At 45.7% G+C, this 15763-nt stretch overlaps 1 protein-coding gene across 11 annotated transcripts in view; it reads left to right on the forward strand.

Moving 5' to 3' along the window:
- Positions 1 to 15763, forward strand: part of Capn3 (calpain 3) — a 33956-nt gene that overhangs the window by 4898 nt on the left and 13295 nt on the right. For 3 of the 11 annotated variants that reach the window (XM_070005886.1, XM_070005885.1, XM_070005896.1), the window contains 6 exons: positions 7425 to 7494; positions 9425 to 9543; positions 11474 to 11607; positions 12102 to 12270; positions 13303 to 13446; positions 15270 to 15353. In XM_070005886.1, coding sequence (XP_069861987.1) covers positions 7425 to 7494; positions 9425 to 9543; positions 11474 to 11607; positions 12102 to 12270; positions 13303 to 13446; positions 15270 to 15353 — 720 coding nt within the window. Of the gene's footprint in view, positions 1 to 1314; positions 1564 to 7423; positions 7495 to 7806; positions 8370 to 9424; positions 9544 to 11473; positions 11608 to 12101; positions 12271 to 13302; positions 13447 to 15269; positions 15354 to 15763 lie in introns of those variants that run through there. The other 8 variants (XM_070005887.1, XM_070005889.1, XM_070005890.1 and 5 more) reach the window with 5 other exon arrangements.

Raw genomic sequence — 15763 nt, forward strand, 5'->3', positions numbered from 1 at the left:
AAAAATTATTTCAAATTTTAGTGGACATTAAAATTCTCCTTAGCTGGGCACAGTGGCTCACCCCTGTAATCCTATGTATTCCAGAGATCTCGAGGTTCAAAGCCAGCCCAGACAGGAAAATCCGTGAGACTCTTATCTCCGATTAACCACCAGAAAACTGGTGCTGGGGCTCAAAGTGGTAGAGTATTAGCCTTAAGCAAAAAGAGCTGAAGGATAGTGCCTAGGGCTTAAGTTCAAGCCCCACAACTGAAAGAAAAAAAAAAGAATCTTCTTGATGAAACAATTTATAATACCGAATCTCAGCCATCTACCTGAATGCCTGAGGCATCTAGGTATCTCTGGTATCTCAGGGTGGGTCCCAGGAGCATCTTAGGTGACTGATGTTGAAGTTCAAAAACCAGGCTTTGAGAACACAGAGTGGACAAAGGCCAGTGGAGATCAATGAACAGACAGACTGGACACTCTCCTAGCAGGCAGCCTGCCAGTCCTGAGTCTTGCTTCAACTGTCTGTTGTTGTCTATTGAAGCATGGTGAAACTTTAAAAAAGCTAAGCTTTCTTGGTGATAGAATTGCAACGCACATTTATCTTCCTTCCTCATCCACCACATTCTCTGCCCTAAGGATTCTGGATGAACAAAAGGCATGTCTGCTCACTGTCTGCAGCCTAATTTAACTGGGACTTCCTTCCAAGGGCCAGTATCCTACCCTCTGGGTCCTTGTTACAGAGCAGAGTCCCTAAATGGCTGGTGAAGGTTTTTTGGGGGGTGGGGCAGGGACATCAGGAGAATGAAGGGTTCATTACCCTCAGACAAAGGCCTGGAGCAGATTCCTCCTATGCATTCAGCAGGCTGTATAGGATTAGTGTATACAGCATGTTTAGAAGGCCCCATGCTATATCCCATTGACTGCCACTGTCAAAGGCATGAATGCCTTTTGCTGAGGCAGGGTAAGCTCTCCGTAACTATGTTTTCTCTTTTTAAAGAAAGAGTCCCAGCAAGGCTGTTGGAGGTACCCTAAAGGTCTAGGGGCCACTGTGGTCTGTCCTGGGGCCATCTCTGGCTCACTCTCTCCCCTCCCTGGCTCCCTCTCTGACTTGCATGTGTTACCCCTAGACCATGGGCTCAGGGGCCTCCAGCCAAAGCTGCTGACTCTGACCATAGCCTTTCTCTGGGCTGTGTTCATTTGCATCGCGCTGCTGAGGGTGGAGGAGCTATATAGGCTCTGCACCATTCACCAGAGGATTAGGCCTGGGCTGAGGGTGCAGCCGGAGAGAAGCCACAGTGAAGGCCCAACCCCACTCCCCGAGTGGTCATTATGCCCTACCTGCTCCCAGGATTCTTCTGTGACCGCGTGATCCGAGAGAGGGACAGGAGAAATGGAGAGGGAACTGTCAACCAGCCCCTTAAGTTTGAGGGGCAGGATTTTGTGGCTCTAAAACAACGGTGTCTGGCTCAGAAGTGTCTCTTTGAAGACCGTGTCTTCCCAGCAGGTGTGCAGGCCCTGGGCTCTCATGAGCTGAGCCAGAAAACCAAGATGAAGGCCATCACATGGAAAAGGCCGAAGGTAGGGCATCAAAAGGGAACAGGAAGTCAAGTGGTCCAGAGTCGGAGGCCATGGCTTCCCTACTCTGAGCAAATAGCTTATCAGGTCTAATCTAAGGTTCTTACCCATATCTCCCCGTCCCAAGTTCTATCCTGCTCCCTCCTAAAACTGGAGATGCTGTTTTCTGTTCTTGAACTAGAAGTTATTATAATACTTTATAGGTCCTGGGAGTGTAAATATTTTCAGGACAGCTAATGCATTTACTTAAACTTACAGTAGGATAATAACGTATAATCCATTACCCTGGCTCTCCTTGGAGAGCAGGAGTCTGAAGATGGGAGAATGGAGGGTGAAGCGCACCGAGACTCAGTCTCAGGGACAGTCCCACGGAAGGTGGTGAATAGTAAAAAAAAAATGGGAGGCTGGCGACTGGCCTTAACTTTCCATTAATGCTGGCTCATTAGTATGCTGTCACTTCTGACTCAGCAGAGGAGTCCATGCTGTCCCACCAGACTCCTTCCATGTGAAACAGTTTACTCCAGGCTATCCTATGAAAGGATGACTAAGTAGCCCATTTTTGTCAGCAGGAACAGGCCACAGTCCCTCTTCCTATATTAGAGCTGCGTTAGAGGAGCTAGATTGGTCCCTCTTTCTGCATTAGAGTTGGCAAGGAGCTGCCTTAAGCCAGAGGCTCCAAGGCAACTCTGTGAGTTCCACCCAGTGGGTCCACTGGAGGATCTGAAAAATACCTTTGAATCATTAAATCTCTTAGTTGAATGGACTTTTACTTTTACGCCCATTACCAGATTTGCAGAAAAATTGTGAGCGTGCTATATGTAGTAGCCGTTTACCTGTGGTTTTACTCCGGATAGTTCCTTTAACTGTGATCAAGTGTAGCTCAAAACCATTAAGTGGGAAATTCCAGAAAATAAATGATTCTTAAGTTTTAAGTATCTTTCACTATGCTATATTAACAATGATTCTTATTTTATTAGTTGTTATTATTTATTAGTTATTGCCTCATCTATAACTTAACTTTGTCATAGATGTGTCTATAGGGAAAAAGTAGGGTTTGCTATTTTCCACAGTTTCAGGTCTTGGAATATATCTGCTGTGGATAAGTTAGAACTACCACTGAGCCTCTTACCTAATTTTCCTTTTTATTCACATAAAAATATGGCACACTTGTTATGATTAATTAACTAATACTGGTATATTATTAGAAATGAAGCCCATACTTTCTTCAGATCTCCTTAGGTGTGTATACTTCCCTTTTCTGTTCCAAGATTTCTATCCAAAATAGGGTGGAAAATGGGTTGTTATGTCTTCTTAGCCTTCTCTCTCAAATTTCTCATGTGTTTGATGACCTGAGAAGGTTTACATAGTACCACTCCGTAGTTTGTAAAATGTGTCTCAATTTGTGTTTGTCCACTATTTTTCTCATGACTTGACTGGAGTCTTGGGTTTGTGGAGAGGCTGACGACCATCTTCACTGGATTTTACATTGAGGGCCCGGACTGTACTATAATAAGCATACCTTATCATTATTGATGTTGATCTTAATAACCTAGTTGAAGTAGTGTTTCATTCTTTGACCCTCCTTTTCCATACTGTACTTTTCAGAAGCAAGACCTCAGCATAACCCACACTTAAGGACTGGGAAGGTTTGCCCTAACACCAAGAGGGCAGAGTACTTATATTAATTATTAGGAATTATTTTTTAATATGTATTCGAATGTTTTTTATTTGCTTTCAAGTGATTGTTTATGACACATTCATAAGATCATTTCATTAGGAATGATTTTTGCAAGACAGCTTTGTCTATATTCTCTCTCAATTTTGTCTATATTCTTTTAACTTCTTTGTGGTTCTGAAAGTTGAACTCAGGTCCTTGCACTTGCTTGGCAAGCACTCTTGCACTGAGATAAATTCCTAACCTCTGTATTTGATTTCTTTATGCAATCATTTGGTCATCGATTGATTAATTGGTTGATTGATTGATTGATTGATTGATTGCAGTGTTAGAATTTGAACTTCTAGGCAAGCAGGTAAACACATATATATAACAACAGATACTTTAGTTTTGAGTTATGATCTGGTACTGCTTTAGTTGCTGTGGGTTTTTTAAAAAACATTTGTTAAGTAAAAAGTGTATTTTGTTTTTGTTTTTTGTTTTTGTTGGTCATGGGGCTTGAACTCTGGGCCTGGGCTCTGTCCCTGTGCTCTTCAGCTCAAGGCAAGAACTCTACCGCTTGAGCCACAGCACCATGTCTGGTTTTCCAGTGGTTTGTTGGAGATAAGAGTCTCATGGATGGGGCTGGGAAGGTGGCTCAGTGGTAGAGCGCTTGCCTTGCATGCCTGAGGCTCTGGGTTCGATTCCCCAGCACCACATAAGCAAAAAGAAAAAAGCCGGAAGTGGCACTATGGCTCAAGTGGTAGAATGCTAGCCTTGATCTGAAGAGCTGAGGGACAGCGCCCAGGCCCAGAGTTCAGGCCCCATGACCGGACCCAAAAAAAAAAAAGAGTCTCACGGACTTTTCTGCCCGGGCTGGCTTTGAACTGTGATCCTCAGATCTCAGCCTCCTGAGTAGCTAGGATTACAGGCGTGAGCCACTAGTGCCCAGCAAAAGTGTTTTATTTTCATATTTTATTACCTGAATATGATCTGTCTCAGCAACATATGTTATGTTTGAGAAGACTTTATTCTTCCAATTTTGGATAGAGTCTTCTATTAATGTCAATTCAATCAAGTTGATTGATAGACTTATTCAGTCTAACTATATTCTTACTATTTTCTGCCTGCCTGGTCTGTGATTACTGAAACCAAAGTAGTCCATCTCTCCTTTCAACTCTATTATTCTCAGTCCTTTTAGTCTTTGAAAGTACATATCAAATTACTCTACCACTTGAGCCACAGTGCCACTTCTGGTTTTCCAGTGGTTAATTGGAGTTGAGTCTCACATGGAATTTCCTGCCAAGACTGGCCTTGAACTGCGATCCTTAGATCTCAGCCTCCCATATAGCTACGATTATAGGCGAGAGGCACCAGTGCCAGGCTGGAAAGTTTGTTTTAATTATAGTTTTTAGTATTTGTTCATTTTCTTTCCTTCTTCAGAGATATATATTAACCATATGTTTTTGTTTCTATAGGGATGGGAAATATTGGGCTGGGAAGGTGGCTCAGTAGTAGAGTGCTTGCCTTGCATGCATGAGGCCCTTGGTTTGATTCCTCAGCACCGACATAAGCAGAAAAGCCAGAAGTGGCCCTGTGGCTCAAATGGTAGAGTGCTAGCCTTGAGCTGAAGAGCTGAGGGACAGAGCCCAGGCCCAGAGTTCAGGCCCCACGACCGACCAAAAAAAAATTTTTTTAGTGAGATAAAAATAAATCACAACTTGGGGCTGGGGGTTTAGCCCAGCGGAAGGGCGCCCGCCCGGCACGCACAAGGCCCTGGGTTCGGTCCTCAGCCCTGGAAAAAATAAAATAAAATAAATAAATAAATCATAACTTAAATATACAATTTAACTTTAACACTGCAAGGTTGTTACTTTGCTTCTTTTATAATTTCACGTTTTCTTTTTCTTTCTTTCTTTCTTTTTTTTTCTTTTTGGTCAGTCGTGGGGCTTGAACTCTAGGCTTGCGTGCTATCCCTCAGCTCTTCAGTTCAAGGTGAATGCTCTGCCACTTGAGCTACAGCACCACTTCTGGTTTTCTAGTGGTTTATTGGAGATAAGAGCTTCATAGACTTTTCTGCCCGGGCTGGCTTTGAACTGTAATCTTCAGATCTCAGCCTCCTGAGTAGCTAGGATTACAGGCATGAGCCACCAGCACCCAGCTCATGTTTTCTTATACACTTTCTAGAAAATCTTAATTCCTATTAACACAAGTTTTTTTGTTTTGCTTTATCTTACATTTTTTTCTACCACTAACAACATAAATAACCCATGTTTCCATTTCCTGGACTTCATGTCTAGTATTTTGCATATTCAAGAGAGTTACACCTTTAGTTCCTCCCCTGCTGCTATCCTCCTTTGGTTATTTAACTTTTAACTATGTAAAATTTCCCATGGTCTTCATGCCAAAACTATTTCTGAGAAGTTTTTATTCAGAATCTAGTCTCTATTATTCCCTAGCCCTCCCTCCCCTAATAGGTAACTTTCTTAAAAATGGTGTTATTGCCAGGCACCAGTGGCTCACGCCTGTAATCCTAGCTACTCAGGAGGCTGAGAGCTGAGGATCACAGTTCAAAGCCAGCCCAGGCAGGAAAGTCTGTGAGACTCTTATCTCCAATTAGCCACCAGAAAACCGGAAGTGACTCTGTGTTCAAGTGGCAGAGTGCTAGCCTTGAGCTGCAGGGCTGAGGGACAGACCCCAGGCCCAGAGTTCAAGCCCCACGACCAACAAAAAATAAATAAATAAATGGTGTTATTGGTTTATCCCGAGCTGGCATGCAGCTGTGCAATAAGAGGAGGCTGGTATGTGGTATGAGCCAGGTTTCCCCTCAGTAAGAGAGAGACACCCCTGAGTGAGGGGAGCATTCACGCTCTTGGTTATATTGGATTGCTGCGTAAAGATACAACCGGAGAGCAACAGAGAGTGTGTGTTGCAGAAATAGCAAGGTTTCTTGAAGTTGCAGAGAGCAATGTGAAAACCAAACCAAACGCTAAAAATCTATAATTATTTAATAATACTTATTATTTTCTTATTAACCTACATTAATCTTGATTATTTAATCTATATTATTTAATTATTATAATGTAATTATAGTATTATTTAACTAAGAGAGGGCATGAAGGGCTTCAGATGTCTCCAAACAAAATCAAGAGCACCCTCTGTTGGCCTCTGTGAGGCTGCACATTACCTAGTACCTAGTACCTAGTTTCTGGTGTCTAGTGCTGTACTGGGTGGACTTGAGCAAAATCTGTGCCTGACATCATATGGCAGACCAGTGAGGCCCACAGGAAATTTACTGTCTTCTTCCTGAGCATTCAAACTCTTTTTAAAAAATTTACTTCTCGCCAGGTGCCGGTGGCTCACACCTGTAACCCTAGCTACTCAGGAGGCTGAGATCTGAGGATCGTAGTTCAAAGCCAGCCTGGGCAGGAAAAGCTGTGAAACTCTTATCTCCAATAAACCACCAGAAAACCAGAAGTGGCGCTATAGCTCAAGTGGTAGAGCACTCACTTGAGCTAAAGAGCTGAAGGACAGTGCTCAGGCCCAGAGTTCAAGCCCCATGACTGATAAAAAAATATTACCCTTTGTCTCTCTGTCTCTCTCCCTGTCTCTCTGTCTGTCTGTCTGTCTCTCTCTCTCTCTCTCTCTCTCTGGCCTGAGATCAGGACTTGAACACGGTATCTGACGTTTTCACTCATTGGCCAGCGCTCTACCACTTGAGCCACTCTTCCAACTCCATAGAACGTTCGAATCCTGTCACTCTGGGACATATGCCGACTCTAAATATCTATGTTGCCACATCTTGGGGAGAAAGAAAGGTCTTTATCCTCTTTCTGTCATAGCGAAGCAAAAGGCATACTTTTACTTTGTCAGAGCTGTGGCAGGAATGACACATCCCTAACTCAGTTTACCCACTTAGATAATACCAGTGTGGGGAGCAGCTTGCAGCAGTGAAAAGTAGGCACACTCTGGCTTCTACTATTTAAGGTTTCTTAACCTCTCTGAGCCTCAGTTTTCTTTTCTTTTTTTTTTTTCAGTTTTCTTCTATGAAAAAATAACAGTAGTATCCATTCACAGGGCTTTTTTAAAGATGTGGAGGAATAGTGACTGTAAAATTCCTGATACCTGGTGCCAGCACTGCATAATGGAACCCAATAAACAATAGCTATTATCAATAGTATGACCTGACTGTTTCCTTTGTGTTTCCCAGGAAATTTGTGAGAACCCCCGATTTATCATTGGTGGAGCCAATAGGACTGACATCTGTCAAGGAGATCTAGGTAGGAAAACCCTCCTAACTATCCACTGCCATATGACCTAAGGGTGGCGGAAAGGTGTGGGCCCTTTCCAGGACGTAAAGAGATGACAAATGCATGTTTAGTGTATTTGGGAAGCTTTTCCTAGCAGTACCTTGGTGCTCACTGGCCTAGGAGATGGAGAGGCTTTGCTTCCGCTCCCATTTCCCATTAGTGCTGTGGCCTTGTGTCACAGGACTGTGCCACATGCTACTGCCCCCTTTGAGACTCAAGGACAGCAACACATACAGCACAGCATGACAAATCCCTGCTTCTAACGGCTCCCCTCTTCCTTAGAAGACAGCTCTGAGGCTGGCTACGTGGAGAATCTATATCCACACACAAGATGCAATACTAAAAAGGGAAAGAACCCTTTGTAACATGCTCTGGTCTCCGTTGCCCAGTGACAGCTCCCTCTGAGAGCCTTTCCACAAAGGTGACATTTGCCACACGGAGGAGCATCCAAGTTTCTGTTTGCTTGTTCTCTCGGCTGTTCTACCAGACCTTCCTGTCTCTCAGCCTCTTCCCTTGGTGCCGACAGCAGATGAGCTCTGCAGAGTACAGTTGGAGACACAAGCAACGGACACGATTTAAAGCTTGAGGGGAAAGGTCTTTTGCCCAACACCAACTGAAAAACCTTTGGCTTGCTTGACTCCAGGGGAGGATGAGAAGGTGTTGGATGTCCAGGTTCTTGCACCAGAGGGAAGACTGCCCGCAGGCCCTGCTCCCTCTAACCAATACACAGCTTCCAAGGAGAGACTGGCTGCTCCAGAGAAAGGAGCAGGAGGAGTGGCCTTGGGCATCGCTCAGCCTCCCTTCTACACATTTACTAAGCAGTTAACTTGTCCCTTAAAATATGAGTAAGTAGGGATTGGGAAGGTGGCTCAGTGGTAGAGCACTTGCCTTGCATGCTCAAGGTCCTGGGTTCGATTCCTCAGCACCACATAAGAAAAAAAGCCGGAAGTGGCGCTGTGGCTCAAGTGGTAGAGCGCTAGCCTTGAGCTGAAGAGCTGAGGGACAGCGCCCAGGCCCAGAGTTCAGGCCCCACGACCGGACCCAAAAAAAAAAAAAATATGAGTAAGTGTACACAAGTGTCTAGGTATATTCTCTAAGTGTTTGTACACACATACACGCACACACACGCATCTGTGCACATATACAGTGTTCATACCTTCACTATATACACTACTCTGACAGAAGAGAGATGCAGGGAATAAGAAGGTGTCCCCGTTGCATTCCATTGCCAGCAATGTCCTGTCTTAGTATCTCCACATAGACTGGTTCCAGGGCAGCTGCCTAAACTTCCTTTAGATACAAATCTGCCTAGCCAGTGGTTCTCTTAACATTTAGTCTTCCCTGAGGTCAGGAGGGCAAGAAGGACAAGTCAGTTTGCCTCACCCATCACTCTGTCTCTGTGGAGGCCTAAGGAAAGGAGAACTTGTCCCAGGGCTTTAGAAAATGTGCAATTCTAGCTGGGCACCAGTGGCTCACACCTGTAATCCTAGCTACTCAGGAGGCTAAGATCTGAGGATCACAGTTCAAAGCCAGCTCCAGCAGGAAAGTCCGTGAGACTCTCATCTCTAACCACCAGAAAACTAGAAGTGGTGCTGTAGCTCAAGTGGTGGAACACTAGCCTTGAGCTGAAGAGCTGAGGGACAGCGCCCAGGCCCAGAGTTCAAGCCCCATGACAGACAAAAAGAAAAGAAAAAAGAAAATGTCCACTCCTGAGGGAATGGAGTGCTCTGTCGATCCTATTGTTGAGGGATTCAGAATCTCCCTGCCTGGGCTTACATCGTCAGATCAGGCTGGACTCAGGACACTGAGGACCAAATGAATCCCCTCTCCATAGACAGAGCAGCTAGCTGGGGTTGGGTCTTCTCTTCCCCTCAACCTTGACCCGTGTGTTTGCCTGCAGGGGACTGCTGGTTCCTTGCAGCCATTGCCTGCCTGACCCTGAATGAGCACCTGCTTTTCCGAGTTATACCCCATGATCAAAGCTTCACTGAAAACTACGCAGGGATCTTCCACTTCCAGGTGAGGTACTGACAGAGCAGATAAGAGGGTCAGCTCCAGACCATCCACCACTGGCCTCCTCCCTTTGACCTTCCAGAATCTCTCCAAAAGATTCCACCCACCCACCCACCCACTGTGGGCAGCAGTCCCATTTCTGCTACAAGTCTATGAGGAAGCAGTTGTTTATCTCTGCCCTCCTAACCCCACGCACCATCCACTGCGCCCTTGAAAAGCAGGAGGACATCCATCTGGTTTGTTCGACTGCAGGTTATTTCTGCCTTCCGACTGGCTATGCTCGTTGCCCTCCTATGACATTGTTGTCATAGGAGGAGGTTCATTGTTGTCCCTATGACATTAACTCTGGGAAGCCAGAGGGCCCTTAGGGTTATACTGGAGCTCTGGTCCATAGACCTTGGCTCCTTTTATGTTTTGCCTTTTAAGGAAGGCCTACAAGTCTATCATTCATTCACCTCTTCTAGGCGCAGCAAGAATATTCCGGTAATTATGGGCGTCAAGCTTGTGTATTGGCCCAGAACTAAATCTCTTAATTCTAGAATCAGAATTACAAAGTTTCTAGGCCAAAAATTATCTTGGTATAGACCAAATCCTGGTTACTGGACTGGAGCTAAAGACAATTCTGCATGTGGGGATCTGGTACTTTGTGGGACTCTGGGGAGTCTGTCTCCAGTTCCTAATGTCCAGTCATGACGCATTTCATACCTACTAGTCTCATGTCTCAGCAGGCTGAGACCCAAAGGGTCTGCCTGCAGAGCACAGGAAGGGCCCTGATTTGTGTCTCTTTCCTACGATAACACATGCTAGTTTCCTTCTGATATTTAAAGGTCTTATACCTAAAGAGCCACAGATACAAAGACCAGACAAGTGTCTGGCACATGGAAGGGAGATTAAAGTGTATTTGACCTTCAGTTTAAACTGATCTGTTCAGAAAAGAACATCCAGAAATGAAATAGTTGGACAGTATTCTCATCTCATGAAAGCAAGAGTATATTGTGGTTAATATATTCTTTCCTCTTTCATTTCAATCCTGCTTTAGTTTGTCATCAAGAAATATGTAAGTCAACAAACAGCTTCCCTTACACAGGAGTTCTCAATCCTGGTGGCACATTACAATCTCCTTGGACCGCTGAAAATGCCTATATTTAGGTTCTACTCCTGACCTCAGGAGCAGGGCAATGTAAATCTCAAATCTTAAGATTCAGCCGGGACTGGGCTGAACTCTACAGAAGAGATCAAATGGTTCATAACTCACTTCATCTCCTCAAGAAGTTACCAGTCCAGCCGGGTGCTGGTGGCTCACACCTGTAATCCTAGCTACTCAGGAGGCTGAGATCTGAGGATCATGGTTCAAAGCCAGCCCGGGCAGGAGAGACCGTGAGACTCCTATCTCCAATAAAACCACCAGAAAACCGGAAGTGGCGCTGTAGCTCAAGTGGTAGAGCGCTCCCCTTGAGCTGAAGAGCTGAGGGACAGCGCCCAGGCCCAGAGTTCAAGCCCCATGACCGACAAAAAAAAAAAAGAAGTTACCAGTCCACTTAGAAATAGATTCATGAACCAAACTCAAAATGGGATGAACAGATAGCAGGCAGGGTGCAGGGCCTCGGAAATGGTACTCTTTTTTTTTTTTTGGGGGGGGGGTCCAGTCATGGGCCTGAACTCTGGGCCTGGGCGCTGTCCCTCAGCTCTCCAGCTCAAGGCTAGCGCTCTACCACTTGAGCCACAGCACCACTTCTGGCTTTTTTGTTTTTGCTTATGTGGTGCTGAGAAATCAAACCCAGGGCCTCAGGCATGCAAGGCAAGTGCTCTACCACTGAGCCACTTTCCCAGCCCGGAAATGGTACTCTTGCATCACAGCCTCCAGAGGAATGCAGGAGTAAGAATGTGTTTCCTAATGACAATCCAAGAATGCAATTGTGCTTCTTACTTCTTGCAGTTCTGGCGCTATGGAGACTGGGTGGATGTGGTTATCGATGATTGTCTGCCAACATACAACAACCAACTCGTCTTCACTAAATCCAACCACCGCAATGAGTTCTGGAGTGCTCTGCTGGAAAAGGCCTATGCTAAGTAAGACAACCCTTCAGAATCCAAGGCAGAACTAGGGATAGGAAAGTGGATATGTGTGCATGGGTATGTGTGCATGAACGTGTGTGCGTGTGTGTGTGTGTGTGTGTGTGTGTGTGTGGTTGATTCAAACTCAAGAGCTTGGAGCATATTCCTAAAGCCATGATATCTGTCAATTTAGAAGCTCCTACCCCAGCTGCTAATGGTTTTAACACAGTCCTATCCTCAGGGCTCCCCATATGGAGGAAAAGAGAGTATAAGGAAATGGGATTAGCTGGGTTCCAATGCCACTGTCTCTGGCTATCTATGGCCTTAGGAAAGTCTGTCTATATTATTGTAAAGAAAGAGAATCATAGCAGCCATCTCATTAGCTTCCAGGGTTGACGGGGAATTGATGAGAGAACATCACAGATAGAGTGTTAGGGGAATCGGTACCTGGTCATGTTTCCTGGAACTCTGACTGCATAGTTAGTTGTTGTTCTTTTTCTCTCTCCAAGGCTCCATGGTTCCTATGAAGCCCTGAAAGGTGGGAATACCACAGAGGCCATGGAGGACTTCACAGGAGGGGTAACAGAGTTTTTTGAGATCAAGGAGGCTCCCAGAGACATGTACAAGATCATGAGGAAAGCCATTGAGAGAGGCTCCCTCATGGGCTGCTCCATTGATGTAAGTGGGGGAGGGTGGAGCTCAGGGCAGGGCACTCCAGGGGGGTGGAGCTCAGGGCAGGGCACTACAGGGGGTGGTTCAGGGCAGGGCTCTCTTTACTTAGTTACTGACAGCATAGAACCTTTTTCTGGGACAGCTTTCTTCTGTTCTGAGAAGTAGGAACTGCCTGTAATCTTATTATTTGGGAGTTTGGGTCAGAGGACTGAAATCAAGGTCAACAATATTCAAGAGAGAAAAGAAAAAGGATGGAGGGAAGGGGAGAGGTAGATAAGAAGGGAGGGAGAGATGAAGTAGAAAACAGGAACAAATTCTTGACTTTGAAAATTAGCAATTAGCAATTGTTCAAGATTTTCCTGTTGACTTCAAAAAGATGGAAGGAGAGGAAGAGAGAGTGGAAGCAGGTGGGGGGAGAGATTGGGCAAGTATTATTCTAAACCTCGGAAACTGGATGGAACTAGTCCAGAGCCCCATGTCAGTGGAGTCCTCCCGTGGTTTGGCTGTGCAGTCTAAGCATGCCCTCGTCAGCTCATCACATACTTGCTTATGGACCTGAGTCTGCACCACTTCCCTAAGAAAGCCTCACAGTTCCTGAGCTGGGAATCACAGCTCCTGCTTGATTCATGGGCTCTGTGTCATCTGGAAGAGCAGCCAGTAGTCCCCACACAGTTAAACTGGTGATAGGAAATGAGCCAGGAACCAAGATGCCTGTCCATGGCAAGATTTTAGGAGATTCTTACTTGGATGACCTTTTAACTGTCTAGTAGCCTTGGTAACTTCTGTTTCAGTAATTCCCAGCTTTCTCTCACAGCACCTTCCAGGGTTGAAAAGCTTAAAGGGTTTATTATAAAGCACCATGAGTGAATGTTTTCTTTCTGTATCCCTTTTCTTCAGCTGTTCTCCACGGGTGCTCTGTTAATCTCTCCTCTTTTCCTTTGTCTGTCCCCTCCCACTTTCTGTCTCCTTGTCCCTCCCTTCTTTGTTTGCTCTCCTCCCTCTCCCGGGTTGACCCCTCCCCTCCCTGACGGGCCTCAGGATGGCACGAACATGACCTATGGAACCTCTCCTTCTGGTTTGAACATGGGGGAATTGATTGCCCGGATGGTGAGGAATATGGATAACTCGCTGCTCAGGGATTCAGACCTTGACCCCAGAGGCTCAGATGACAGACCTTCCCGGGTGTGTACACCTCTAACCGTCCACCCTCTTCATGACGCTGTGCTGCTAGTGCCAGACTCCCTCATACCGCTCTCGCTTTGGGACAGTGGAGGGAGCAAAGTCTCTTCCCACCCGCATTCTATACAGAACTCACAGGAAAATTCAGCCTATATGTTCCCCATCTTAAAAAAAAACAAAACCATTCAACATTTGATATACTTAACGTTTTTCCATGTATACACTTAATCTGCATGTTTATTTTTTTTTTAAATCTTGTATTTACCTGTTTGCAGCATGCTTTCCTCAGTTATATATTCTTTTGTTGTTGTTGTTTTGGTTGGTCATGGGGCTTGAACTCTGGACTTTGGCGCTGTCCCTTAGCTCTTTAGCTCAAGGCCAGTGCTCTACCTCTTGAGCTACAATGCCACTTCCGATTTTCTAGTGGTTTACTGGAGATAAGAGTCTCACACACTTTCCTGCCCAGGCTGGCTTTGACCCCAAATCCTCAGATCTCAGCCTCCTGAGTAGCTAGGATTACAGGTGTGAGCCACTGGCACCTGGCTGTATATTCTTAATATGTCACTAAATACTTTACAATACTCTTTAGTAGCTGTACAATATTCCAGCGTGCAGATGTGTTATAACTTAGTAACCATATATCCTATTACTGGGAAGTTGGAGGGTTTTTTTTTGGCTATTATTTTTTTTAATGCTACAATACCTATCTCAGTAGATACATCTATGACATTACCCTAGGACAGATTCCCAGTAGTGGAACTACTAGGTCATAGCAGTAGTATTCTTGGGTAATGTGACAAAAGTCTTATTTCAGGTATGTAGACATGAGGATGAGGGGGTCTCCCTGACCACCCATTCTTGGTCTGGATCATATGAAGAGTGAGAGCTGGGAGACTCTGAGATGTCAAAAGTCCCTGGTTTGACCTGTATCCCAGAAGAGGTTTCCGGAATTCCCTGGCCCCATATGGCTCTGGGAAGCTCCCCTGCAGTTGTGTTAGCAGACCTGCTGATGCCTGTAATCTAGTTCTCACTGGGCTTTGGTGATCTTACCTGTCTTCCAAGGACCCCCGTGTCTACAACTTGGACATTTCTGCAAATGGAGCAGCTACCCCTTACACTTTTAGGCACAGTCAGGTCTGAGCAGGGAGCTGCCACCTCACAATTCCCTCCCTGGGCACTGTGACTATGGTTTCTTGAATATCACGTCCTTGACAGGTATGAAGAAGATGAGGGGTGTAAAAAGTATACATCTGTATTAACCCTTTTCTCAATCACTTAGTCCACTTTGGATAGGCTCATAGGAAGGGGGACTCAAAATCCAGGACAGGCTGGGAAGGTGGCTCAGGGTAGAGTGCTTGCCTTGCATGCATAAGGCCCTGGGTTCCATTCCTCAGCACCACATAAGCAGAAAAAGCCGGAAGTGGCGCTGTAGCTCAAGTGGTAGAGCGCTCACCTTGAGCTGAAGAGCTGAGGGACAGCACCCAGGCCCAGAGTTCAAGCCCCACGATGGACCAAAACAAAAATCCAGGACAGCTCCCAACTCTTCTCCTCCTCCTCATTTATTGTGGTCCAGAAAGCAGAAGTAGAAGCAGAAACACACTCACCCACTTGATGCCTCTGGTGGTCAAGACAAAGCCTTCTTAGCAGCCCCTAGTCTGGGGCTGTGTCTTCTTGACGCTCTCGAAGGGCTCCTTGTCATGAAGTATACTTTCAGGGGGTACAGTAGTCCTTATCCTCCAGAACCCAGAAAGGAAATATGACCTTTGTCTTCAAGCAGTAGAACCTCTCCCCAGCTCCTGATGAGCCATTTGGTTATTGTCCCACAGACGATTGTTCCAGTTCAGTATGAAACAAGAATGGCCTGTGGGCTGGTCAAAGGTCATGCCTACTCCGTCACTGGACTAGAGGAGGTGAGCTTGGCGGGGCTTGGCAGGGGATGGGAACCCGCTTAAGTTGACCTCCTGAAGCCGTAACTCAGCCCCTTTTGGGGCTCCTTCAACCACACAGTTTGCCTGCTGTCAGCCAAGAGCCTGGGGATGGAGGGTTTGTGAGAATGGTAGAAGTGAGCCTTGTAACAAACTACTCGGTTTGTCTTCACTCTCAGTGCTGGCAGTGGCTCTTTCTCCAATGTTTCAGAGGGACAATTAGAAATAGTACCTTTGGGGCTGGGAAGGTGGCTCAGTGGTAGAGCGCTTGCCTTGCAGGCATGAGGCCCTGGGTTCCATTCCTCAGTACCACATAAGTAGGAAAAACCAGAAGTGGTGCTTTGATTCAAGTGGGAGATTGCTCACCTTGAGCTGAAGAGCTGAGGGAGAGCGCC

This window comes from Dipodomys merriami, unplaced genomic scaffold (assembly GCF_024711535.1).
Source record: "Dipodomys merriami isolate MVZ:Mamm:240054 unplaced genomic scaffold, mDipMer1.0.p SCAF_69, whole genome shotgun sequence".
In the NCBI taxonomy this organism is placed as follows: Eukaryota; Metazoa; Chordata; class Mammalia; order Rodentia; family Heteromyidae; genus Dipodomys; species Dipodomys merriami.